General features: G+C 41.9%; 1 protein-coding gene across 12 annotated transcripts in view; it reads left to right on the plus strand.

The window, feature by feature from the left end:
* The window catches only part of DMD (dystrophin), a 1,148,514-nt gene extending 1,123,543 nt beyond the window's left edge, over window positions 1-24,971 (plus strand). For 7 of the 12 annotated variants that reach the window (XM_030961382.1, XM_030961423.1, XM_030961415.1 and 4 more), the window contains 4 exons: window positions 3,063-3,306; window positions 4,080-4,203; window positions 8,172-8,264; window positions 22,503-23,083. In XM_030961382.1, coding sequence (XP_030817242.1) covers window positions 3,063-3,306; window positions 4,080-4,203; window positions 8,172-8,264; window positions 22,503-22,600 — 559 coding nt within the window. In that variant the 3' untranslated portion in view covers window positions 22,601-23,083. Of the gene's footprint in view, window positions 1-3,062; window positions 3,307-4,079; window positions 4,204-8,171; window positions 8,265-16,332; window positions 16,365-22,502 lie in introns of all 12 variants that reach the window. The other 5 variants (XM_030961390.1, XM_030961459.1, XM_030961467.1 and 2 more) reach the window with 3 other exon arrangements.
* The last annotated feature ends 2,422 nt before the right edge of the window (window positions 24,972-27,393 follow it).

Consider the following 27,393-nt stretch of genomic DNA (forward strand, 5'->3'; position numbering starts at 1 on the left):
TCTTCATTGCTGTATGTGTAGATCTCAGTTATGATATTATTGGTTGCGTGCACTGCACATCACTCTTATGGCTCTGAAGCTATGATGAATCTCAGTTTTTTTGGATGGAGGACTGGGTAGCTGCACTGAAAAGGTGCAGCTGGAAAACTCAGTAATACAGGTGCACTGGGCAAACCAACATGCATCCTTCAAAATCACATTCCTTTGTGCCAACGGGATTATAGTGTTTAACTACAGAACTCCCAAATGCAGACATACCTCTGGTTGGAAAATATGCATTATCTTTCACAGTATCTTTTTTTCTGTAGGCTTTCAGAAAGATTTTGAATTATTTTTATCAAACATGAAAGGATTTTTATCTGAATTACTCCCTGGTCCTTACTTCTGTTTCAATTCCACCGTTACTGGAAGGACTTCTCTATGTTGATACAGGTGATAATTGCAGATTTCTTTGTAGCAAGGTATCTGATTATGTTGTTAGTACGACCAAGTGCATTTACTTAGCTTCCCTTAGGGTGATGTTTTATCTTTTGCTTTACAGCACTACAAACTTTTGAGTCTGCTGTTCATAGAGTATTGCCTGCATTGTGCATCTGGGAAATTCCTCATTGGGTAGTGATAGCCCCTATCTACAGACATGGTGAAAAGCAGGCTTAATGATCATTCCTGTAGAATAGCACCATGTGTAATGAACATGTTGTCATCTTCATTCCTATTCCCTTTTGTATTTTTATTAATTATTCACCAGTTTGTTCAGCTAGAAGTATCAGAAGACATTAAGTCAGGCAGAAGACATAACTTACATGACAATATCTATTCCCAGTATAGATAGCCCCTTTTTTCTAGATCATTTTCATGAACTTGAAACTCTGTATTTCATTAAAATCCAAAAAATTCATTGGAAAAAAAACCTCTCTATAGTTATCCCTCTTTGTGTGGGTTTTAAGGTAAGAAATCTTGAATTTTGGAACAACCTGAAGTTAAAAATTATTAGCTCTTGCTTTTTAATAATTTAAAATTTCTGCAGAGGAGGGATCATGTGGGTCAGACATCCCTTAGAGATTGTGTTGTGGGCAGTGCCACGGTCCCAGGTGAGGACATGCCCATCATGCAGCTGCTGAGGAGCTCAGGGACCTTTGGAGAACAGTCTGTGGCTTGTCTTTGTCCTTGGCATTGCTTTCTCACCCACGTGAAATGATGCATTCTGCTTTGTTTCTCCTTCTGGTCACAAAAATGTTCTTTTAGAAGTGCTTTTCTGGGAGGTTTCCTAGGTGCTGTTACACTTCCAGACCAAACTGTCAGAGTGTGTTGTGGTTTGCAGGCAGAACTGGGAAAAGGTGTCTGTTCTCACAACCTCAAATAAAAGCAAGTTTGAAAAAGTAAAATCTGGGTCAGTGCTTGTGATGAGTAAGCAGTTACCAGAGCATTGAGCTGTTTTTCCCCCTCTGGGAACCTCTAAAAGAACATCATAGCAACAAAATCCCAGTGCAGTTTGTTAGGCTTCCCTTGCCTATGAAGTTTCTGCTACAAGTTACTATTTTTGTGGTTTTGGACTGTTACCTTTAACAAGGTTTCAGTTTCTTACCTTCTGCGCTTTCCCTGCTTGGTAGATTTTTTTTTTTATGTGGAATACTATAGATCATATTAATCTATGGAATGTTTTACTGAAGCAAAATTGGAGTTTTATGGAATAAAAGAACAAGCTTAGCAGTGTCATAAAGTTATAGTAGACAGTAGCACTCTAGGCAGGACAAAGAAGATGAAAATTATAGCCCCGAAAGCCAGTGCAGTTCATTTTAACAGACTGGGTCACTAATTCTCATCTTCAGTTGATAATTTTAGCCCTAGGCTGGAAATGCATTTGCAGATCTGAAGAGAGGAGAGTGATGTGACCCGACTGACAGCCAAGTTCTGTGTTTTGCTCTGCCTTTTTGTGTGGCTGCCTCTCTAATGTTTCTTATTTGTAAAACAGATTGGCCAGCCAGGTGGCACCTGCTTTGGTTTAGTGTTTGTGAGGTGCTGTGATAACTCTGAGTCCTCCTTTGCCACTAATGACCCCTCAGGTGCAGCCATGTGTGGAAGGGAACTGCTGGGAAGGATAAAGGGCAGGAAGCTGAGGGAGGGCTGAGCCAAGGACAGACCAACCCTGGCTTTGGGAGGGGGTCTGAAGCCTTCTGCATGAGGTGCCCTGGGAGGGAATCAGCCATGAGTTCTGGTGATGCCAAGAGCCTTTAGGCAACTGTGGGAACCCAGAACATCCCTCTGGCTGTCCAGGATGGTCAAGACTCCTGCCAGGGGGCTCAGAAGCCCTGGCACAGAGCCCAAAATACCTGTGGTTTTGATTATGACCCGTGGAGCAAATTACCAACCTTAGATGAAGATCAGCAAGCCACAGCAGTTTAGGTAGAATAATAGTGAAGTTATCACAGGGTGAAAAAGTAGATTTTGGGGTTTCTAGAATGGAGGTTCAGGGGGCAAGATGGAGGGATCTGGGCATGTCCAGCCTTTCTCCTTCTTCTTCTTGGCCTCCATCTTCTGCTGTGATGTTGGCACTTTTAGATTGGTTTAGAGTAGAAGCTCACTGTCTAACACAGGTGATAGGTATTGGGAAGTAATTGTAAACATTGTATATGTAGTTTTTAGTATAAAGACATAACACCGCCCCGGGGGCAGGCAGAGTGCCTGGAACTGTCCTGCTGTACGGACCTCAGCGGGACAGGAGAAAATATTTTATAGATAAGGAACAATAAACAACCTTGAGACTGAGAAATGAAGAGCTCTGACTCCTTCTTCAAGCGCCAGGCTGGGAAAAGAGACTTTCAAACTCTTCTCGGGGTCACTCTGACCAGCTAAAGATCCCAACAGCAAATTGAAGCACAGATCCATCTAATACCATATCCGTGCAGATCCACAAGGAGTGAGCCCTTGGGTGTGTGGATTCAGGAGAGGGAAAGGCAGCTGGTGCAGTGAAAAGTGAGACACATCACACCGCACAAGAGAGAGCGCTTTGTCATGGCCCTGTGCAGGCCCATAAAGCTTTTTCCCCCTTGTCCTGCCCCCAGGAACCTGCAGGCAGAGTACGAGCGCCTGAAGCAGCAGCACGAGCACAAGGGCCTGTCCCCACTGCCGTCCTCCCCGGAGATGCTGCCCGTGTCCCCGCAGAGCCCGCGCGACGCCGAGCTCATCGCGGAGGCCAAGCTGCTCCGGCAGCACAAGGGCCGCCTGGAAGCCAGGATGCAGATCCTGGAGGATCACAACAAACAGCTGGAATCGCAGCTGCACAGGCTGAGGCAGCTGCTGGAGCAGGTGAGTCCTCAGGCGTTTCTTCTGGGTCTCTGAAGATTTTCCAAACAGGGAATCAATCAGCATTATCAATAACGAGAACATACCAAGGAATCCTGTCTGTAGAGGCGACTCAGAGAAAAGTACAAAATTACAAAATTGTTTTACAGGCTGCAAGTGAGAATATGGAATCGGGTTTCGGTGTTCTTATTTAGTCCTCTGCCTTGTTTTATTCAGAATTAAAATGCATTGGCTTCATGGATGAATTTACTTAAAAACAGGCTGAAAATTGTGTGTTGCCACATTTCTCTTCGCAGAGAAAAGCAAGGCACAATTCTTCTCAACAATATTTTTGGGTTTCACATTCTCTGAACCTCAGAGGAAAGAAAACACAATTCTTATCTTATTTGCTGGGCCTATGCAAAAGTAGAATGCAATATGGAGATTGTTTATCCAAAGTGATGGTGTTTTGTTTCCTTGGCCTATCAGGACCAAGTGTGTTGGGACTGTGGGCTGACAGTCACGAGATTGTGTGCAGTTATGTGCAGAGTGGAGTGCTTGGCAGATTCAGTTTAGATGTAATGTAATATAATGTAATATAATATAGAATAATATAGTATAATAAAGTAATTAATTAGCCTTCTGACAAGAGGGAGTCAGATGCATCATTCTTTTTCCCCTCGTCAGGGTTGCCTGGAATACTATAATTGTGTGTATTCATGGAATAAATAAAAATTACAGAGATATAAAGTAGTGAGCTGTTATGGTAATGTCTTACTTTTTTCCTTCAATTTCAGCCACAGGCAGATGCCAAGGTGAATGGTACAACACTGTCATCTCCTTCTACCTCTTTGCAGAGGTCAGGCAGCAGTCAGCCAATGCTTCTTCGTGTAGTTGGCAGCCAGACTTCAGAAACCATGGGTAAGATAAAGAAGCTCAGGTTGTCACAAAAAATAATTATGTCCCATTTTCCAGAACAAAATCCTTAAAGACAGAAAACACTTTTCCGTTTAGTTCAAATGAAATGAAGTAGATATTTGCAATGATCTTCAGTGTCATCTGGCTGTTTACACTTTGCATCTTCATTATGATTCAGGCTTTGCTTTTGATCATGATGCACCCAGTAGCTTGGATATTTTGATATTAAACAGAAAGCTCAGCCAGGGCTTGACTTCTGAAAACAAATGCTGCTGAAAAGCTGACTATTTTATTCAAACTGACTTTCAGTTATGAAGCATGACATGACTGATTTAAATGTACATAATGTTAATTATGGCTAAGAGACTAAACGTATGATTAGTCATCCCCATGTTAAATGATGTGATCTTATTTTTAATATGTTGTGGCTCAGTCAGTAGGATGGAGCTGTCACTCACAGGCAGTGCTCATCTAGTGGCTTTTCTGAGTATCACATCAGATGTGATAATGAACATCCTAAGAGTTGTGGAGTGAGGTTAAATAATAATATTCTGTAGCTGGAGGTTGGAATTATTATTTTGGTGCTTTTAGTAACTGCCATGTAGCACTTTCCTAATTTCCTGTCTGTTACAAAATTAGTAAGTATTTATTACCAAGAGGCAAGGATTTTCTGCTAGTAAAAAAGCAATCAATCTTTTCAGCATCTTTAAGCAAATGCATTTCTATTACTTCAACAAGATGATGTTTCAAGTCTGATGATAATATTCAGCTTCATACAGAGAAATTTATTTTATGTATATTAGCGAGAGCTTTTCACTACTATTAGTGAAAGTGTCAATGGCAGTGAGAATTTTAATGGGAGGACACATTCTGCTGTGTCTGAAGTGCTGTTGTGGTGGGAAATGTAGCTTTTGGGGAAGCTTTTTCTTCCATTCCAAGCGTGAGCAATAATTTCAGCCTACGACAGTATCAAAGTGGATGGGTTCTGTACAATCTACAATTAAAAATGTGAAATAAATAGTACCTTTAGGAATGCTGAAGTTGAAATCCTGGGGGTGAGAATACAATCACAGGTAACAGGAATTTATGGAAAAAGTAAAAATGGACCTCTCATTATTCATATTACCAGTGGGGAAATATTTTGTTATGTATGCCATACGCAGAGTAGATAAAATATATTAGTAGTGTTGTAATTTGCATCAGCTTGCTGGAGAAATGTCATGAATTTCATCACATAAAATATGCGAATTAAAATACAATTAAAAGAAAATATAGGAAGACAGTATTTCCCAGCCATCTTATTAGAAGTCTTGTAGTTTTATATTTCATCCTTTAGTGGGACAAAATACAAAAATATACTTCTTTTCATTTGACTCTATATAAAATTATTCCCATTTACCTTGTGAGACTGGAATTAATTGATTAACACAGTATAGACTCATATAAGCTGGTAAAACTTTTTAAAGCAAATATTTAGACATAACTTGATTTTATTTGATTGGTTCGTTGGAGCCAATATGTGGGAGGACAGTGAGATGTTATCAGTAGGATCATACTGAGACTCAGCAGAGCCACACTGCTGGCAGCAGGGAGTGGAGCTTATAAAAAGAATTACTAACCAGGCTAACGAGCCACAACTAATTCAGTTTGTGAAGTGTCCTTTCACACCAGAAAGCTTTGCTTGCTAGGCTCAGGGTTTTCTGAACCACAGCTTAAAATACTCTTGAATTGTGAAGGGAACCAGGGTGGTAGTGTAAATAATGCTGCCATGCAGCAGCCATGTGCCCAGGATTGAGGGAGCCATAATTTTTGAGAAAATACTGAGGATCTCTAGGTGTCTCAGGCAATGAGGCAAGGTAGTGGGAGCTTTTGTATATTTTCTCTTTAAAATTACACCTTAGATGTTTTTGCATTTGAAAACCCACTGCACTTTTATCTTTCTGCTTTGCTGAGGAGAAGTTGCTGTGAAAGGTGTTTCACCAGCAGTATTTTGCTAAAAGCAGGGACCCACTCAAACCCTCATTTACAAATAGAACTTATTCCTTGTTAACTTGAAGTAAAGTACACCTGGGCCAGCAGAAATGTTCTGCTTTTCTCCTCATGGAGTCCCAGTGGGAAAGTCCTTATCCTTGGCCTTTCTCCCCTAGCAGGGTAGCAGCAGAGGAGGTTCTCTGAAGTGTATGAGGCAAGAGGCTGTTCTGAACTTTAATTTGTTCAGGTACCACCAGAATATTTGAGACTCACTTAGCTCTCTAAACATTTTGTAGAAACAAATGGGGAAGGCTCTTCTGGGTAAAGAGAAGAGACTGAGCTCTGAAGGTATCTTTACTTCTGTCAAGTTGCTTGGCTCGTGTCTTATTTTGTCCTATACAAGAAAATAGCATCCAAATAAGGAAAAAATTAAAAATAATGCATTTTAAATTAAAAAAAAAATTAAATAAAAAATACAACACTCTTGAGGCTCGGTAGTGCAGCTTATGTCGGCACTTATGAGGACGTTTGGAAATTGGTACCTGTCTCCATTTCTTGGCCAGGACAGCAGAACCACTGCCCTTTTATTGAGATTTTTAGGGCCAGGAGGCTTTCTTCAGGCTGATAAAATCCTCAGCCTGGGTAGAAGCAGTGAGATCTCGCTCTGAGTTTTCACCTTGACATTCAGCAAAGGCTGCAAGGACATTGCTTTTGCTAAGACCCCTCTGTCAGTGCAATGCCTGATGTGAAAGTAACTCATAGTGTGAGTTGATTTGTGTGAGCCCAGCACCACTCAAAAGCTGAACAAACTGCAAGCAGCCTCAGCAACTATTTTTAGACCATTAATGGAATAAAAGAAGCTGATACAAAGACCATCATTTATATGAATTAAGTGCTTCTTGCAGACACTCTATCCCACTTCTTGTGCTGGAGTGGGAGGAATCACTCCTGGTCAGAAATATATCTTGTTAAACTCCCAGCTTAAATATAGGCAGCCCTGAAATGCTCCTTTCATCCCTTTTTCTAGGTTTTTCACTAGCATGAAACACCTCAATGTTTAAAGAATGTAAATGTTAACAGAAAATCAGGCAGTTTCCTACTCAAATAGGGCACGACATGTTAGAATAAAGGGTCATTAAGTCATTTTCAAAAGAAGTATGTAACTCAGTTATTACAGTAGGCAAAATTGCTTTTGTGTTTTAATAGAGATGAAAGACATATAGTAAAAAAGGAGAATCTCACTTAAAGTATATACTTTAGGTTTTTCTTTTTCAAGATGCTTTATATATATTGGAGGCCAGGATCTGCATTAAAAACAACATATGGATTTCAGTTATATGAAACCATGAGCAAAAAAAAACCCAGTAAAAATAAAATGTATTGAATTTCCCATTAAGCTGCTGCCCTATAATCAGGTTATAGAAATTATTCAGTGGGAGAAATGTATTTCGCTTTATTAAACTGCTGCTAAACCCTTTTACAGTACAATTGAGTGTTCTCGGAGCGCCAATCTGATGCAATTAAACTGTCAGAAATATTAATACTGATGCAGATGAGAATCTGGGTTTCTACTGATTTGCACAGCTAGGCAAAGCAGTGCCAACATGAAGCCAGCACTATTAGAAAGCTGCTCAACAGCAGCACTCACAACAGCAATTTCTTTTTCCATTAACAGAATAAGAGAAGCTGAAATGACGAGTGTCATTTATGGAACTAGATGTTCCTAGCAGACATTTTATCCTACTTCTTCTACCAGAGTCAATTTCTTAAATCCCTTTTTATGAATTAAAATTATGTTAATTGTCTCAAATTCCTCATTTAATTTCCCTTAGATCCTGATAAAGAAAGACAACAGTAACAGTCAACAACAACCTTTGAAAATTTTATTGTACACTAAGCAGAGCATGTGTCTGAGTAAACAGCCTTAGCTTTGAGGAGGACTTGGGCAATACAAACTGTTAGCACAGGCTCTCATGCAGTGGTGTGGGTTTGCTTTGCAGGTGAGGATGAGCTGCTCAGCCCTCCCCAGGACACAAGCACAGGTTTGGAGGAAGTGATGGAGCAGCTCAACAACTCCTTCCCCAGCTCCAGAGGTGAGCGCTGCTGCCTGTGGCAGATGAGAGGGAAGAATATAAAAGTGTTTTCTGTTCCTTGATGTTTTCAGGGGGTTGTATTTTGGTACCAGGCTTTTTGCTGCTCTTTGTTTTCATTTCTACAATAGCTGTAGGGAAACCTATCTTGTTTAGAGTGGAGGAGCAGCCTGTTCCTCCTTACCTTAAGCTACCTCCACAGGTAGCCCTTGCTAGATATGTGGATGAGACAATGCCTTTGGGAGATTCTTTCTTCCCCAAGCTATTTTCTTTGCTTCCTTTTTGCCATGTTCCTTTTTTTCAGTTTTCCTTCTTTTTGGCTGGTCCCCTTAATGATTTATTTTTTTAATACTTGTCTTAGCACATTTTGCTTCTGTCCTTATCCTTCTCCAAGACTGTGGTTTGAAATAGAGTTCAAAGTCAAAGTTCTCAAGCATGTAGCTCTCAGGTCCAGAGGCAAGGAGGGAAAACAAGTGGGGTGCTTGTTTGTGCAGCATGGGCTGCACTTGTTCATACAGCCACAGCCTTTCTTCCAGTGTTTCCATTTCTCTCATTCCTGTTATTTGCTAAAAATAGGCATTTTTATAACCAGAATTTATTTGCCCAACTTTTTTTCATTTAAGCTCTTTTCTGAGCCCAGAAGAAAAGAATAGAAAATTTTTCTTTCTGCTGCCAAGAAAAATGGCTGAGATTCCTAGCAGGAGATGGGAAGTTTGGGATATTGGCTGTTGCTGTGAAAAGAGGCTCAGCCACTTGGCCAGAGAAAGCCCTGGTATTGCCAGCCTGATAAGTGGATTTCAGGGGGCATAGACTTCCTGCAGGACCCTTACACAAGTTTCAGACATCGCCCAGGGGTTCTTCTTTAGGAGATAAATGCTTTAACCATTTTACTAAACTTTCAGTGGAGTCGGGTTTTTTCTCCATTCTTTGCTTTCAAAGTTCAGCTCTCACCAGAACCATCTGTGAGCAGTGGGATAAAAGTCAATATAAACTGTATAAAATCTCATAATATAGGTCAAAAGATGGAATCATTTAGAAAGATATCATTGAATAAAGTCTTAATACAATAAATTGTCAGCTGCACTCAGCTCCACCTCAACATTATGTAAAAAAGTCATAGGTTCAGCCCTTGTTTAGCCTAGATAATTGCTATGAGAGACAGCAGTGAAGTCTTCCTAATATTGCTATGTAGATTAAAATGGACTTATTTTTAAAGTTGCTGTGTGCAGAAGGTTACAACAGACAGTGTTTTCTCATTAGTGACCATCATTAGTGTAAATGTGCTGTACATAGATCTTGCATAGTCACATGTAGGTATCCCATGTGTAAAAATATTCACCAAATGTAATATCTAATCTGGTTTCATAGGTCATGACACTGGCATTGTTTCTTTTTAAAAACAAGCTTAGTTTTCAGTGAAATAGGAGCAATTTATGAAACTAAATTTAATGAGATATTTGAAATAGAGTGGTTCACTTCTGTCTAGAATAAATAGGTAGAGGTCAGTCTGTTAGACATCACCTCCTGCTCACTGAGAATAGAAAATGTTTCTTTATCTCATTAGTGAAAAATACAAAGCTTCATGCAATAAACTCAGAGAACATAAAATCTAGTAGGAAAGAAAAGTGAAATTGATAAGATCAGATAATATTTTAATTTTGTAAATTAAGCTGTAACTTCAGATTTTCATTCTCAGGATGCAAACTGTGGTCATTTAGCTAGAGAGAAAGAATGTATTCCCTTATTTTTTTTCTTCACTCAATAACTGTCTTGAAAACATAGTAGATGATAACACAAGCATCCACAAAAGGTATTGCAGCTTATGTTCTTCCCTGTGTGACTAGCAGCCATGGAGAGCAAAAATACTCTCTAGCTGGATGGAGGGCTGTGAGTGAGGAGGGGGCACAGCCTTTGATGTCAGACCCCCCAGCCAAGGCACGAGAGGAGCTCCTGGTGCAGCAGCAGGAGCAGGCACAGCCCAGCAGAGCCAGGCTTCCCACAGGACTTTGCTTTTAGTCTTGGCCCAGGGACTGCCAGGCTGAGCCAGAATCTGCCTCTTCCCCTCCCTTGGCTACACAAAAAGATTAATCCATCTGGGAGAGAAACTTGTTCAGTTTTTGGGAATTGTACCAGGTTTTGGCTAAAGAGATTAGGACTTCAATTATGTTTCTGTGTTCTGCATATATCTTTTGATGTATTTGCATGAATGCCAGGTGAGTGTAATTCCTTTTGGCTGAGGTATAGGAATGGTCAGGCTCTCTGTAAGAAATTGCTTGTCCTAAAGCCAGTGCAAATGAATTTCCATTCATTAGTTGATAGAGGCTGCTGAGAGCTCATGTAAACTTCTGTTATTGAAGTTTTCTTCTATTCCCAGTTTATTAATTCAGTTATATTCAACTGATACGTGCACACACAAAGTTTATATCTGACATCTGATATGCTGCAGCTTCATGGAGACTTCCAGTGTCACATGAAAGATGCTGTGGTCAGTCAGATTCCACAGGCATCAGGCATCTCTGATGTAAAATTTTCAAAACTGCAGGAAGAAGAAAAAGAAGCAGAGTTGATTGGTCTCAGCAAACTCCTGAATCAGGAACCTTTTTGCTGTTGAGAGGTGTAACTGTATCTCAGATTTCTAATCTTTAACAGAAGATCAAAGTGCAGTTGCAGAAGAGTGAAAGCAGTTTGGCAGAGCTGCCTGAGAAGCATCATGTTAAGGACTCAGGCATGGTGCAAGTGAAATTTTATTTCTTTTCAGTACAAGTTGCACTGAATCTCAGGTTCCAGGTGTGAATACCTACCTCAAGGAGGTGTTCAGGAACAGAAGAATAAACTCAAACAAGCAATAGCACCTATCTATAAACAGTACTTTTGGTTATATTGATTCTTATAAAGTAGAACTCAAAAATTGTCAGATACCAGAAATGCAGTTGCCCCAGTTTGCCATTCAGAAACAGGTTGTGATAGAGGAGCTGAGGGAGCTGGGATTGTTTACCCTGGAGAAAAGGAGGCTCAGAGAAGACCTTATCACTCTGCAAGGAGGTTGAAGCAGGGTTAGAATGGGTCTGTTCTCCCACGTATCAAGCAGTAGGACAAGGTGAAATAGCCTTAAGTTGTGCCAGGAGAGGTTTAAATTGGATATTAGGGAAAATTTCTTCAGGAAAAGGGTTGTCAAGCATTGGAACAGGCTGCCCAGGGAAGTGTTGAATCAACAGCTATGGATGTATTTAAAGGACTTGTAGACGTAGTACCTGAGGACTTGGATTGGTGGGGGGCTCAGCACTGCTGGGTTAACAGTTCCATTCAATGGTCTTAAAAGTCCTTTCCAACCTCAATGATTTTATAAAATAATGTTTTCTTTGTGGCCTGTAAAAATAAGCTTGTTAAATTTCAAGCTAAATATCAGCATGTCACAGCAGAGGGAGTGGCAGGCCTTTTGAATCAGGGACATAATTCTGGGTGTCCTGTTGCTGTTAGAATAACAACAGCTTGGAGGAGTTCAGAACAATATGACAGAAGCAAACTGGATTTTGAAGGCTTTGATTGTGAGAAAAGATCAGAGCTGAACAAGCAGTGAAGAGAGAAAAGGACTGAATTTCTGTGCTTGGGTGCACAGATGTGTAGTTGAACATCACAGACATATTTAGCCTAAATATTGTCAAAAGCACCTGGAGAATAAGATTTGCTCAGATTGGGAAATAGTGGCTCTTATTTTTGAATTCTGAAACATGGCAATAAAAATCCATAGTAATTGTCACTCACCTGGAGATAGATTCCTTAAGATTATGTTTTTCAAGCTTTTGCTGCACAAAGTTGTTTTTAAAAGGGCATCAAGGCTTCATGACATCATTTTAAATGTATTTTAGAGAAGCAAATGCAAAACAGATAGTGTCATGGGCCTGTACAAGCAGACCTCAGATGCAACAAGTTATGTACCTTACACCTTTTATATGGTTTTTCATTTGTTTGTTTCTTCAGTTTAACCTTTTGGCAGTTCTTGGCATTTCCTGAGGAGAACAGGACTTTCCTGCTCCTTGCACAGCTGGCTGTTGATGCCAAAAGCAGTTTCATTTCTGGAGAGAGAAATTCTGCTGAATACCTGATGATTGCTGTCCTTAAGGAATTTTTCTTTCCTTTTAATCTAAAAGGTTTCCCATCCACTCCTCTTTTACTTTGCTGCTCCCAGCAAATTCACAACTGCTGCAGCTGCTTCAAACAGCTGCTGTGCTAACTCAAAACAGATGTCAAAGCCAGAGGTCTGACATTTAGTGGAAATCTACCATTAAATGCCACCTCAGTGCTTTATTTGACCCTGCTCAATAATGGGCCACAGAGGAAAACATTTTCACGCCGTGTTTGTGCCCAAACTACTGAATCTCCAGGGAATTGGTTCACAGTTAGAGAGTAAGATTGGCAGGATTTTCAAAGCCCAATTCATCTCTCCTGCAGCACTGAGGAGTTGCACCACTTCAGGTGGCTCTGTTGGTGGGCCAGGCTGAGTTTTGCAGTTGTGGTTTCATGGCAGATGCATTCTGTGAATGAAGCTCAGAGAGGTTATTTAGGGCCACAAGTTCTTCAACTAACTGAAGCTGCTGAGAGAGCTTCACAGATTTGCAGTGCTGGGCCCCTGCTGGGAGATAGTGAAGAAGTGGGAGCCAAAACTGATTAGAAATGAGACCATCATGGCTTAAAAGAGCTAAGAGGCCATGACATAATGTGAGAACATTTGGACAGAGACTGGTCCTCACAATTTGGCATGGTATTGCTCACCACAGTTGTGGTGTGGTGCAGTGAAATTACAAGATCCCACAGCAATAAATGAATGGCACTAAGAATAGCACCCTTTTTTAGGAGTTTTATTTTTATCTCAGTCACATTAAAACACACCAGTCACATTTTCTCCTCTCACTTGTGCATCAGCCAGGCTCTGTCATGAATGGGACCAACATCCTAAGTGGAACTAGCAACTTTCAGCACTGCAAATAATGCAATTTCCTTATTCTGACAGCAAAATGTCTCATGATGCAGACTTTTCACACTTTACTGAGTCAGTGAAAGAGTACTCTGGAGTTACTGTCCTGTGGAGTATTCTGGAAATACTCTTCCATTTGAGATACTCTGGCCTCTCCTGGGTTGTGTCACCTTCTCTGTGCTGAGCTCCTGGATCCCACCACAGTGAGCCCAGGTGACTGAGGTCCCTTACTGCTCCCCTTTTGCTCAGCAGAGCTGATCTGGCTGAGCTTCTCTGCAGATGGGGCAGTGGTGGGGCGGACTAGGTCTTCCCTGGTTTATAATGCCCAGTTCTGGTGCAAACTGAGAATATGCTAATGAATTTAATAAAACTTCAACAGATTTTTCTTTTTGTCTTGAGAAGAAAGGCTCTTTGCAGAGCCAGATGTCCCTTTTGTGCAGGCTGTCCCTTTCCTGAGCTCAGTGGCAGGGGCAGTGGAATTGTTGCTTTGTGCTCTCTGTTTTGACCTGCAGAGACTCCTGCATGAAGTTTTTGGTGGTGCCTCTGCTTTCAGGCTTGATGTGGTCACTTGCTGTGTACCTTTGCCTGTGATGCAATGCCATGTGGCTTTCCAAAAAAAAAAAAAAGAAAAGCTCTTCTGTTTTGTAAGGGCAGGAAATGTTGATTTGAGCAGAAATAATAGATAATTAGGCACCCATGGATTGCGTATTAGTATTTGGATGCCTTACAGAACACAAATTTTCAGTACTGCAGCAATATAGACAATCTTCTTCCTCTGCAATTTATGCCAAACCATACTCCTTGCCTTAAAACTTAGAAACAGGCATTCATTCATATGCAAAAAAGAAAATAACGTAAAATCCATTAAACCCTTTTTAATCTTCCTCCAGAAGAAATTAGCTGTTGCTGGAGTAGCGTGGATCTTTGCTGCATTTAACAAATTCTAGGGCTGATTACTCACCACAGACTGTCCTCACCAGCTGTTTTGTGTGGTGCTGAGCTACCCCAGTTACCTTTAAATTCATTCATTTTCAAGCAGAATCCAGTCTGTCTCATGTAGATGTAAATTAATCACTGTGTAGCTGCAGTTGTAGGTGCTTGTGCAGACAGGAAGGCATTTTTAAGAACTCCAGTATTTTGCTGGTAGGCAGTTCCTTTCTCTTCTTGACCCAAGCTAAACTGTGGACCCAAGCTAATCTCCTGCTGGATCCCATTCCTGCCCCAGGACTCTTTCAAACTAAGCTGTACTGTGCTGCAGTTTCTGGAGTCCTTAAGCTGACCTAAACGCTGGGGCTCTTCCTGAGAGAATTACCAAAGTATGCAATAGATTTTGTATCTTCCTTTCCAGGGATTTTCTGTTACATGATTGATATTGATGAGATATTCTCATCTCCCCTTTTGGAAAGCATTTTTTAGGGAATTTGTGACTCCTGACATAAGTGCCAGAGGAGGTCTCAGGCTCTGCAGACACACATGAAAGTCCTAGAAGGTTAGGCAGCCCTGTGAGGTGGAGTCCTTAGAGCTCAAGTGACATCTCTCAGCACCAGCAGGTGTGGTACAGACATCACTGGAGTCATGATTTCACTGAGGAGCAGAATAAAAACCCATGTGCAGAGCATGTTGTTATTGAACCTATTGCTGTCCTTTTTAATAGGAAGTGTGCTGCTGGGGAGAGGGAGAGGGGTAGGAAGGGGCTAGAAGCTCCTCTGTTCTGTAAATGGTAACCTCTGCTGTCCAGGCCTTCAGAGGCTGCCCCAGCCCTTTCCATTGCCTGGAGTTGGTGGGAGCCATGGCTCAGAGCCATGCTGGTCAATGATGCCATTCCTTCCTCTGCCCTCTCCTCCTCTCCTGTACTGCCTCTGCTCTGCCTTGCTCTGCTGTTGGCCCTTGTTCTGCAGCTTGTAAAATTCCCATAAAGCTGTTTATTGCCTCTCTTCCCTTCTCCTACAGCCTGCCATAGAGCAAAACTCAACAGTAATTAGGTGACTGTTATGCTGACTCGTGTGTTCTCCCTTATGTGTCTGTCTGTCTCCCCAGTGTCCCACACATCATTTAAAATTGCAACATTTACAGCAGCTCTGGGGCAAAGATCATCCTGCAGCATCTGCTGCAGTGACTTTCTCACTGGGACTGCAGGTGTGGCATGGCAGAGCTGCCAGCAGTGGGACATTGGCAGTGGGACAGTGACAGTGGGACAGTGACAGTGGGACACTGCTGCTGGAGACAGCGAGACTGTGACTGCCTGTGGGGTGGAAAGGTGGACAGAGGGGTGTTTCTGTCATTGACTAACACCTGGCTTCCATTTTCTAAAAACAAAATATGCTATGAGAAGTGTTTGAGAAGAATCAGCATGATCAGAGGATGGCTTCTGTGAAGGCTTCTTAGGAACATCTTTGGAGCTAAACCCATTATTGACTCCATTTTGTTAGTACTTGAACATGATAAGATACTTTCTCTTTTTTTTCCTTTTTTACTTGAACTTTTCTCTCTTGTTTTTCCCTCTGCCCCCTCAGTTTTACCATGCTTGCAGGTCAGCACATTGCAAACATATTTTACAATATATTTATCCTGAATGTGAGCATGTTGCATTCCAGTGTACTTCTGTAGGTGTGAAATATGTGTGTACACATAGGCATCTATATCAATGCATTCCTCAGGGTATGTAGGCCACAATACAATGTAAAGTGTCTGGGTAAATTAATTTGAAATTGGGGGAAAATGTTTTCACCATTTACACTGATTGCTAGAAGTACTCAAATTTGCTAATTAGGATGCTCAGAAAGTGAGTTCAGATCTTGTCTGCAGTCCTTATTCTCAACTGACAGGTGTGTAAGTTGGTGTAAGTAGTTTTATCAAGTCTTTTTGAGAGGTTAAGCCAAGCCACAGGTTACAGAACTGTTGTTGAATAAATCAGCTCAGAATCATCAGTGGATTTCAGTGCACTTTTGGTCTTTGTTTAAGCAGAAATGCATTTTTTTCAATGTTAAATTTCTAAATGAAAATTGAAGTGTCTTTTACAGTATAAAATATATGTTCATGTGTGGTGGTTTTTTCCTCTCTTTCTGATAATTATTCCACTTCCTCTCTCTGTTCCTGAAGGAGGAAATGCCCCTGGAAAGCCAGTGAGAGAGGTTAGTGAGACGCAGGCTCACTGCCATGGCTTCTGTTTGTCACAGCTTGCTTTCTGTGCCCAGCATGTGTGTGACACAGCACGGGGTTGCTTGGGTTTGGTGGAGGGTGGGGGTGGTTTTATTTTGCTTTGGGTTTTGTTTGGTTTTGCTGAGTGCATTCCCCATGTGTGCTGTGACAGTGGTGTACCTCTCAACTTTCACTGGAGACAATGGCAGCTCAGGGGTCTGCATTTTCTTACATGCTCCCAGAGGTGGAAAATCGGGAATGGGGAGGAGAAAATAATACATTGAAATTAAGCCTCTGAATGATAAATGTTGTCAGTAAATATGCTGCAGTCACTAATTTATGTTCTGTTGCTCTTGTGTGTAAGCACAACAGGGAGACTGGGGTCTCATGCTGTTCTGCTTGCAAACATATATGTGCCAGTATAACAACCATCATCTCCAGTGATTAAATAGTTTTTTTAATATTTCTTTAGAAATATGAGAGTTGAGAGGTATGAGAGATTCAGGTGGTTTAATTTCCTGATGTACTATTGCAGAAAGAAGAATGCTACTAACATTCACCAGCTCCACAGTGTTGCATTCAGCAATGCAAATGGGCCTTGGTTTTCACTGTGCACTTTGGACATGGTTGGTTTGATGCAAAATAGGCTTTGGAATTTGTGTGTCGCTGCTCATTAATGGAGGAAAGCGTTTGCACTGCGTTGTCACAGCTCCTTTGAAAGCATTTCCAGAGCCTTGATTTTTCCTCTGTGAAGCTGCTCTTCACTTGCCAACCAGACACAGCGTTTGAAAGATGAATTTCTAGTGAAAATTATTATTAAAGATAAAATATTCAGAGACTGCCTGAGTGCAGTTGCAGTAGCTGTGAAATGACCTTTCCTGCACAGAAGGCGCTCGGTGTGGATGAGGCAGGAATTGAAGGGTAACCTGGTTTGCAAACTTCTGCTGCTACAGAGGGAGGGGCTGGTGGAAACATTCTTAACAGAGCTGCTGTGACCCCCCCAGTCACTGACAGGGGGCCCTGGGAAAGCCAGGATTTGTCCTGATGTGGTGCCTTGAAATACAGAGGTTCTCTGCTTCGGCTGTAGGTGCTGGGGCAGGTTCAGCTGCTCAAGGTGTGAGACCCTTGGTGCAGATTAAATCTGTCCTTGAATGGCAAGTCCTCTCTTATGGATCAAAAAAGGGTGCTTGAGATGGCATCAGCAGACTGTACAAATCCAGAAATTTAATGGGAAATACTTCACATTGAGCCCTGCTTGTTCTCAGCTCATATTCTCTGAGAACTGTTCTCCCATTTAGCAAAAACAGGGCATTGATTTCCACTATCCTCATTCATATTTATGCATATTACTCAAAAAAGCTTCTTCTGCAGAGAGCATACTCAATACAAATAATTAACAACAACAACAAAAAAAATTGGCATGTTCTACCTGATCTGATTCCAGCAGTTTAACCCTAAAAAATTGACTTCAGTGAACTGCTCTGTGCTCTCTGGCTGAGTTTGTGCTCACTAATGGTTCCAGAGGGACCTCAGTAATTTGGAGAGCTGAATATAAAATGCAGTTGTCCACCTGTTTATGAAGGATATGAGCTAAGGTACAGAACAGCTTCTGCTTTAGGTGAGAGTCTGTACGTGCAAAGGCAGATCCCGTGGTTTAAAACTCACCTGGCCAGGTTCTGATTCCATTACTCACATTTGGTATTGTCTTTGTGTGTAATCCAATGGATTTTGTGGCATTACTCAATATTAATAAGGGTATCAAAACCCAAGTCACCAACAGGAAGGATTTTTCTTTTCTCAGGGAAGGGATAGAAATCTCTTCTGCTAGAAAAGGCCCTGTATTGTGTTGGGATTTCTCAATTTACTTTCAATCCACTCTTTCAAGTCTGAATGTTGCATATTTATTTTTCTGACAAGCTGTAGTATGAGATTGGTATTCTGTTACTGTGCCCACACCCCTGGGCCTTGATTCCATTAGAGTCTCTGAAGCAAATTCAGCAGATGTGAAACACATCATTCTCTGTGTGACCAGAAGTGAGCAGGTAGTGTCTGCAGAAACAGGTGTCTTCTGCTTCCCAAGCAAATGGCAGCTGTGGATTTTGTAAGTTTAAGTTAACACTGTCCATTTTGAGCTTTATTGCTGCATTTCAAAGTGTCTACTAGGTTTTTTTTTTACATAGCAGCATTTTTCAACCTTTCAGTGCCTCAAGCATGCATAAGACTTTCTCAGCTTTAATGTTAAAAAAGAAGAATGGAATTAATGCCTTCTTTGATAGCATTACTTCAGAAATATTAATAATAATGGAAAGTTCTGATTTTTATTTTTCTAAGTGCTTTTAGGACATTATTTCTCTCATTTGCTTCTTAATTAAAAATGCCAACGTCCTACATTCCAGTACTAGAGAGGGCGAGTGAGCAGCATCCAGTGGCAGCAGAAGAGCCCTATGGAAGCAGTGAACCTAAACACTAATTTAGGTACAGCCATGACAGAAGGGTGCACTCATTGCACATGCAGTCCCAGGAAATCATCATGTCCTTTGTCCTCAGCTCTTTGCAGTCTCAGTTAACCTGGCTGTTATTGCCATGTCCAGGAGAGGCACAAATCCTGCTGGCAGTGCAGACACCCAGCTGAGGGCGTGCCAGGTGCGTGGCTGGAGCGCAGTCAGCAGTGCTGTGTGGTCGTGCTCTGAGCTCTAACCTCAGATGGCTCTGGAGAAGACACAAGTGTTCAGTTTTTATGGAGGGGAAATTAAGCCCTGAGCTGGAGAGGGAGTGTGGATGTTGTGGGGGAGAGGGAGCTCTATCTCCTTAATCACTGCAGCGTGCATCTGGGCAGCTTTTGAGGAGGGAGGTCAGATTTGAAGCATGGTTATTTAAAAAATATTGTATCAATTAACAGATAAAGAAATAAAAAGTACTATTGGACATTTCTGTAATTTTTAAATACCAAAAAGTACCTAGGGATTCATGGGTCCATAAGGACTTCTAATTGCCTGAACAATGTAACAGATTATACTGACTGTGGCATACTTCTGAAAGGTTTTTTGTGTGTGTTTTTGGTTGAAGTTATTCTTTCTAGACCCAACTCTTTTTTGACAGAACAAAATAGTATTAATTTCTGAGGATGCAGTTTAGCATTCTGGGTTGTTCTAAGCCTACAAAAGGGCGATCAGTCTTCCTGGGAATGAGCTGTGTTGAAATCCTGAAGAGCCCTGGAGTTTTCTAGAAATAACAAATCACAACAAATCTGAATGCAAGCCCATCACCCCGTGGGCAGCCTCTCACAGCTGGGAGCATTGCTCTGCTTATACCAGAAGGGAATGTTCCCAAAAAGTCATGGAGTTTCAGGTGAGTAGAGCAGCTCAGCAGCTCAGCTGGTTTGCACCAGCATCTCCCATGAGTTCTTGATTTCATATGGCTTTGTCAGATTTTCATTTGTGGTGGTATAAGTTGCTGGATTGATCTCAGTCTGCGTGATGCCAGTGAGAGAGATTATCCCTTACAGCTAAAATAAATGTGGTAGGATACATTTACCTTAAAATAAACTATGTTTTGACCAAAACTTGGCAGGAATCTTTCATATGCAGTTACTTGTCATGCTGATGAGGAAATTACAAGGTTTTGCTTCAGATGAATAGGATGGCTATGCATTTATGATGTATGGATGAAATTGCTGATTGATGCATCTGTTTCTTTGCACATTAGTGCAGTTAGCAAACTGTCACCAGATACCAGAACCAAGTATTTTTTTTTGTATTGCTGTCTGGCAAGCTTTGTCAGAGCACAACTCACTGTCCAGTGGGTTTCTTGAATAGTTCTTGTTCAGATCCAGCCTAGTTTTGTATCATCAATGCTAAATGAAAAAAAAAACCAAAAAACTAACAACCTTAAAAAAATTGTATTTGTAGAGGGTGGTAGTAGTTCCCCAGAAGAAAAGAGTTCCAGAGGTTGTTCAGCATGGAGAAGAGGCTTTGGGGAGACCTTCCAGTACCTTAAGGGGGCTTATAAAAAGGAGGGAGAGAGAGTTTTATGTGGGCAGATAGTTATAGGACAGCAGGCAATGGTTTTAAACTGGAAAAGAGCAGGTTTAGACCAGGTGTTAGAAAGCAATTCTTGACTGAGGGTGGTGAGACACTGGCACAGGTTGTCCAGAGTTGTGGATGCCCCAGCCCTGGAAGTGTTTGAGGCCAGCTTGGATGGGGTCCTGAGCAGTCAGGTCTAGTGAGTGGCATTCCTGCCTGTGGCAGGGAGGTTAGAACTGGATGGTTCCTAAGATCCTTCCAACCCAAACCATTCTGTGGTTCTCTGAATAGTTCTGAGGTAATTTTTTTCTATTCCATAAAAGCTGCAGAACTGAGATCACTCCAGGCTCTGATTTACTGTAGAAATGTGAGCAGTGCATGACTGCCACAATATGCGAACTCTGGGAGGAGGATGGCGAGTCTGATTTTCCCCATAGGGAAGGTTCATTCCTGTTGCAGTTGTGTCAGGAGGGGAAGCCACTGTGCAGGTGTGCAATGGTCAGTCAGGCTCCAGCACATTACAGGTAGGGACTGCATGAAAGGTGTGTCCTGGATGTCCTGGTCAGGTCCTTCCCTCATTTGGGTGCTCCTTCCTCAAGGACCATGGTGAGGACTCAGCATCCAGACTAATGCAAAGCATTTCTGAGAACCAGAGTTGTGGGCACATGGCATTGCACTTCCTGTGTTTTTTCAGACAAATATTCTATCACAAGTGCTCCAGAGAGTAAATCAAACCCCCTTAGGCCAGGGTGACGTGCAGTTTTATTGAGTAGTACTTCACTTATAAATGTTCAGTAACTGGCACTCTGCAGTGTGGAGACTTCTTGAGTTGGAGGTCACGTGCACTTTTTTGCATCTAAATAAATCTTTCTTCAGTGATTATTTTCTAACTCCTCTTTTAACTCATTTATGTGTTTGGCCTCAACATCAGCCTGTGGTGATGAGTTCAGTAATACAATTATGTGCTCTGTGGAATATAATTTCCTTCTGCTTGGTTTAAAACCTTCTGTCTGTTCCTTCCTCCTTGTCCTTGCAAGAAGTCTTGAACACTCAGTCCTCAGTTTATATCCTCATCTTGTAGGGTGCCTAGACCTCATGTTCCCTCTTCAGTCATATTTTTTCAGGAGGGAGACTCCAGATAAAGTTCAGCTGCTTAAACCATGATGTCTCTGTCATTTGAGGTGCCATAGGGTATTTGAGACAGTCATAGAGCTCTGAAATCTCACACGGGACTTGCAGGAGAGAGACATTTTTCTGAACAGCAGTGGGAGACCAGACAAGGTGTGCCAGGGGCTAAAATGGCAACTTTTGGCAATTCGGCTCCCCATCCTTGAGTTTATTTGGTCTCTAATTGTGATGAAGCCATTTCTTACCACCCATCACCACTTGCTGCACTGGTGACATGAGTGTGAGAAGTTGCAGGTCTCATCTCCAGAATTGCACTGTGTGTTTATTCATCACTTCTGTGTAGGAGGTTGTGGTTATACCATCTTAGGACTTCAGAGTGGTTATAGGTGAAGGGAAATACACATGTGAACCTCTGCACAGTAGTTAGCTGGTAATTGTGGCATCTTTGTTTGTGCTGGACTGCTGTCCAAAAAGATATTTAAAAATGATTGAATGAACTGGGTTGCTTAGTTTGGTCATCATTATATCTATCTTTGCAGGTATCCTGCTGAGACCTCTTGGCTTTAATGATTTAGTTAATTACTGCTGATCTGTTTGTTTCTCTTTTTCTCCTTGATAGAACACTTTTTGGATACTCAAACACTTGTAGCAACAGTCAAAAACTCTTCTGTGATGTCAATGGACTTAATTGTTGCTTTTGGTGAACATTGATAATGAAGAAGCTCCATCACCAGGGGGGAGATGGCTTCTTTGCAGGGTGGTTTGCCATAGCTGTTCAAGCCAGTGTTGCTGTTAAAGTGTTGTACAAACCTGGCAGCTTTTGCTAATGACAACATGTTGGACTTCTCCAGGAGACTTCTGGAAGTCTCCTCTGGAGATGATGGCGAGCAGCACGTGGAGAACAACGGATCAGGGAAGTTTTCCTGTCCACATGCTGCCACACCCTCTTTGCTTAATTTCCTCTTTGACTTTCTTTTTCAGGCCACAATGTAGGGAGCCTTTTCCACATGGCAGATGACCTGGGAAGAGCGATGGAAACCTTAGTGACCGTGATGACCGACGACAAGGTGTTAGAATAGCGAGATGTGTTTTACAACTTCAGGCGTTCCGCATGGTTTTTATAATATTCATACTACAAAGAGGATTAGACTGTAAGAGTTTACAAGAAAACAAATCTATATTTTTGTGAAGGGTAGTGGTACTATACTGTAGATTTCAGTAGTTTCCTAAGTCTGTTACTGTTTTGTTAACAATGGCAGGTTTTACACGTCTATGCAATTGTACAAAAATTATAAGAGAACTACATGTAAAATCTTGATAGCTAAATAACTTGCCATTTCTTTATATGGAACGCATTTTGGGTTGTTTAAAAAAAAATTTATAACAGTTATAATGAAAGATTGTAAACTAAAGTGTGCTTTATAAAAATAATTGTTTATAGAAACCCCCTTAAAAAAAAAACCACAAAAAAATATACTGAGGCAGTGCATTTGTTTAGTTTCATTTCAGCTCTGTAACAGTATCAGAGAGATTCATGTCCTGTGTTCTTTTCCTTGCCTATCAAAAAGAAAAAAAAAAGGAAAATATTTCCTGCAGTGATACCAGAATGGCAACCTTACATTTCTCATTGGTTTTGTCTGACTAGGGCTGGCTTAGAAAAAATAACCAAAAAACCTGAACTTCCAATGAAGGTAGTTACATTTTATCTTTCCAATAAAATTAAGAATTACATGACTTACTGTCCTGGTTTTGGACAGCAACTAGCAATTACACAGCTAGTTTGCAATAATTAAATGAAAGAGCACATTATATGACAGAGCCTGCAAAAAAACCCAATCAATTAAAAAAGAAAAACTCAGAAGAAAGTAGGAAAGAAGTTAACCATCCTGTGTGCCAGTGTTTCCTCTGCTGACAAAATTCCTGGATACTTTTAGTAAAAGAACATAGACATTGCCTTACTGGGTTGAACCCTGGGGCTCAGCAGGGCTGGGGACAGCTCTCCCCCCACTGTCACCTTTGCTGCAGAGGAGAGAAGAGAGGGAGATGCTCCCCCAGCCCCTGTGGGGTTGGCTTCTGACCCAAAGCACAAGTAGGGTACCCAGAGAGCTCTGTCCAGCTCCCAGTGCTGGTAATGAGCACGGAGATCCTCGATCCTCTGGAATAGGAGCCCAGAGCTTCCCACTGTCCTGTCTCATCCTGCTGCAGCAGCCGGTCCCAGGGAGCTGTGGTGCTGCAAGCCACCTTTGGGAAAGGCTGTGGAAGAGTTACTGCTGTTCTTGCCTCAAATGGTGATCAGGTGAAGGTAGTCACACTGCTCCATGAATATTTATCACCAAAACAAAGGCCCTGGTCCTTTCTCCTTCCCCATTTCTCTGTACAAGTAATCCCTGCACAATTAACAATAACGTGAGAAAGAGAGGAGCTGATAGAGAAACAGATTAGCCAGCTTGACTGCAGCTCTGTGAGAGAGAGGTTTGGGTATGAGGTGCTGTCAGCAAAAGCTTTACCACTTCATTTTCTTAACCAGCTTTTAATTTTACCATGAAATACATAGAAACACAACCATCTGACTTTATATTGCAAGAGTAAAAAAAATCTGTTACCTCTTCTTGTATGAAGTGTAATTAAACTTGGGAAAGATTTTATTTTGAATGCTAGTTAACATTGAACATGGCTAGTCATGCTATTTCTACCTCACTTTGGTTTTGTGGTGTTCCTGACAATTACATATGATAATGTTACAGCATCACCACGTGTCCATTGTGTGACCAGGTCTCATTGTTTAAGTAATAACAACGTTAATCATTTACAAAAAAAAAGTACAATCCCCCCAAACCTCTGCTTTCCTAATAAGGAGCTTTTTAACACTTGATTACAATAGGAACCCTCACGATTTCTCATGTCCTTTTTTATCAGAAGGTTTAAATTGCGATTTGAGAAAGAGATGGGTTTCTTCTTTTTTCCCCCCTTATACATTAAACCTTCTCTTCAGAAAAATTACGGAGGAAAAAGAGATTGCACGATTGTTTTCATCAGGGTTTTGTTTTGTTTGTTTTACTTTCTAGATCTTAGTTTTGGAGTGAGTCTGTCAAAAAGTATTTAAAAAGTTGAAAGCTTTATTGCTGCTTTTTTAAGCATAATTTGGGAATTATTTCATATTCCTTATAATGACAAAGTATTAAACTGTAAAACATAATCAGTGTAGTTGAATACATAAATACCATATGGCATGTTATTTCATCGTTACTCAGTACTGGTTTATTACTTGGATATCATAATATATTGTGTTTTAACACCAACACTGTAACATTTACTAATTATTTTTATAAACTTCTGTTTTACTGCATTTTTTCACAACATACCAAATTTCACCAAATATATGCCTTACTATTGTATTATATACTGCTTTACTGTGTATATCAATAAAGCACGCAATTATGTTATATAAAAGGCGCAGGAGTTTTTGTGGCTGTTCAGCACTCACCCAGCACATCTCCCCAGAAATCCCTGCCAAACTGCACTGGCCAAACTCTCTGCTGGCATCACCTCAGTGCCTCAGCTCTCCCTGGTTTGGGGTTTTCTCCCCTGCTGAAGTTGTGGAGCTCCTGTGCTCCCAAGCTTTTGGGGCTTTGCCAACCCCACAGTTCTTACCTCACCCCCGACAGGACCTTCAGACCAGATTGATTCAGTCCAACACTTGATAGTCTCCTTGCCACCACGCATAATGTTAGGAAAACCCTCTCTGGGGCTTTGGGAAGTGTGTGTTCCCATCAGAGAGGCTGATCACACATCTCCCTTATCTAGGAAATGTGTAGGCTGTGATACCCAGACTCCACTCAGCTGTGTCACAATGCTGCCTTTGAGTTACCTTTTGGTGGTAGAAAGAATGTGGTGGGAAAAATAATAAAATACAAAGGCAAAACCAGCATATGTTTGCCTATGATTTCGATAATACAGTGAAGGAGAAGGTGGGAATTTCCTCATTTCATTCACTTGAGGAAATAAATGCACATCCCACATCGACTCTCCCAGACTCGAGTTACTCTGATTCACTCCTACATAAGTCAATCAGCGTGTGCTGTTCTGAAGTCTTCCCTGAAGACTGTGCAATCCACAAAGCACAGCAGTCCCCATGGTGGCTGCTGAATTCAATTATGCAAGAGGGAGGATAGCTCTACTCATTTCCCCCACACCTGTGACCCCATGAATTACAGCTCCTGACATCCCATCAACCAGACCTGGTGTTCCTGAGTGGCTCTTAGGAATGTTTGCCTTATGTATGTTCAGCAAAATACCCTCCTTAAGGACTGGTCAGTGTGTTTCCTTTGCTCTCTGGGCAGAGGGGAAAATTAGTTCTCTTTGATTTTGTCTGCCTTCGTAACGTGCTGCCATTTATTCACTTCTGGACTTCTCAGTCTTTGCTCTACCATTTGGATGGATGGATGGATGGATGGATGGATGGATGGATGGATGGATGGATGGATGGATGGATAGATAGATTAGATAGATAGATAGATAGATAGATAGATAGATAGATAGATAGATAGATAGATAGATAGATAGATAGATAGATAGATAGATAGATTAGATAGATAATGATAGATAATCCTGAGGCCCTGATAGCCAGGTCAGCAACACTGTGGGGGGTGGAGGTTCCCTTCTCAGTGAGGCCACAGGTCTCCTCTGCTCCCCAGTGCCCAGCTTGGTCTCAGACACAGCTCAGGGCAGCACACGCTGCTCCCCTGCTGCACAACCCCTGCTCACCTCTGCTCAGCCAGGGAGTGCTGCCCAGCCCAGCCCAGCCCTGGGCTTGCTGCTGCACTTTGGGAGCCCAGCACACCCTGCCAGCCCATGGGGCTGTGTGGGCAGCTCTGCTCTGCTGCAGTGGTGGGGCAGGAGAAACCAGGGAGGGGGACAGCTAAGCTGAGGGGAAAAAACACCTTTTCAGCTAGGATGGGGAAAAAGAGGGAAAGCAAAGGTGTGCAAGGATGCATGAAAGGTCTGCAGCTGCCAGGGTGTGTGATTCACTCCATGGTGGTGCCTGCAGCAGAGCATCCCCAGCCATGCTGGGCTGGGTACATGTAGCAGGCACAGTGCCTGGAGTGCTGCATGAAGCACAAATGCTTCCAAACCCACCCACGTACAACCAGCAATAGCTGCCTGCACTCCTGGCCCAGTGGCAGCTTCCAATGTGATGCTCCATGCAGTCACTTTTGCACCATGTGCCCTGCAGTGAAGGACAGCTGCCAGCTTTGTGCAGGTGGGGCTGAAGCTCTGACACTGCATGGACGGGATCTTCCCCCCTGCAAAGGTGCAGGAGCAGCAGCAGGACACACCTGGGCCCAGCCCCAGCCCTTGGGCACTTGCCTGGCTGTGACCCATGCTGGCTGCCTCCGGGCACACCTGTGCACTCAGGCTGAAAAGCAATAAATCTTCCTCTTCTTGACTCAGGCTCACCGGGAATTTGTTTCGGCTCTGAGCAAGCATATCAACTTGCTAGAAAGTGCCATAAATCTGTGCAAGAAAAATGGGCCTGCTGAGACCAACCAAGGTGTAACATTTCCATACATGAACCCCATAAGCTGATAATGCTGCTCAGCAGCTGAGGAATATGACTGCAGCAAATAAGTAGCAGCTCCTAGTGCCAAAAACTTGGTATAAAATCGCCTGTGGTTAAGGGAGGGATGAGAGTTAAGGAAATCCTGGACCTATAGAAGTGAACTGTGGGACTTCACAAATACCAGGGGCTCTTTCAGCCTATTGCCTAAACCCCTACTGCTTGCCAACCCAAGGCTCATATTAGTCAGCTTGGAAATTGTTTACCAGATGTAAAGACTTCTTTATTGTTGTTATTATCTGAGCATTACAATGG

This window comes from Camarhynchus parvulus, chromosome 1 (assembly GCF_901933205.1).
Source record: "Camarhynchus parvulus chromosome 1, STF_HiC, whole genome shotgun sequence".
NCBI classification, from domain to species: domain Eukaryota; kingdom Metazoa; phylum Chordata; class Aves; order Passeriformes; family Thraupidae; genus Camarhynchus; species Camarhynchus parvulus.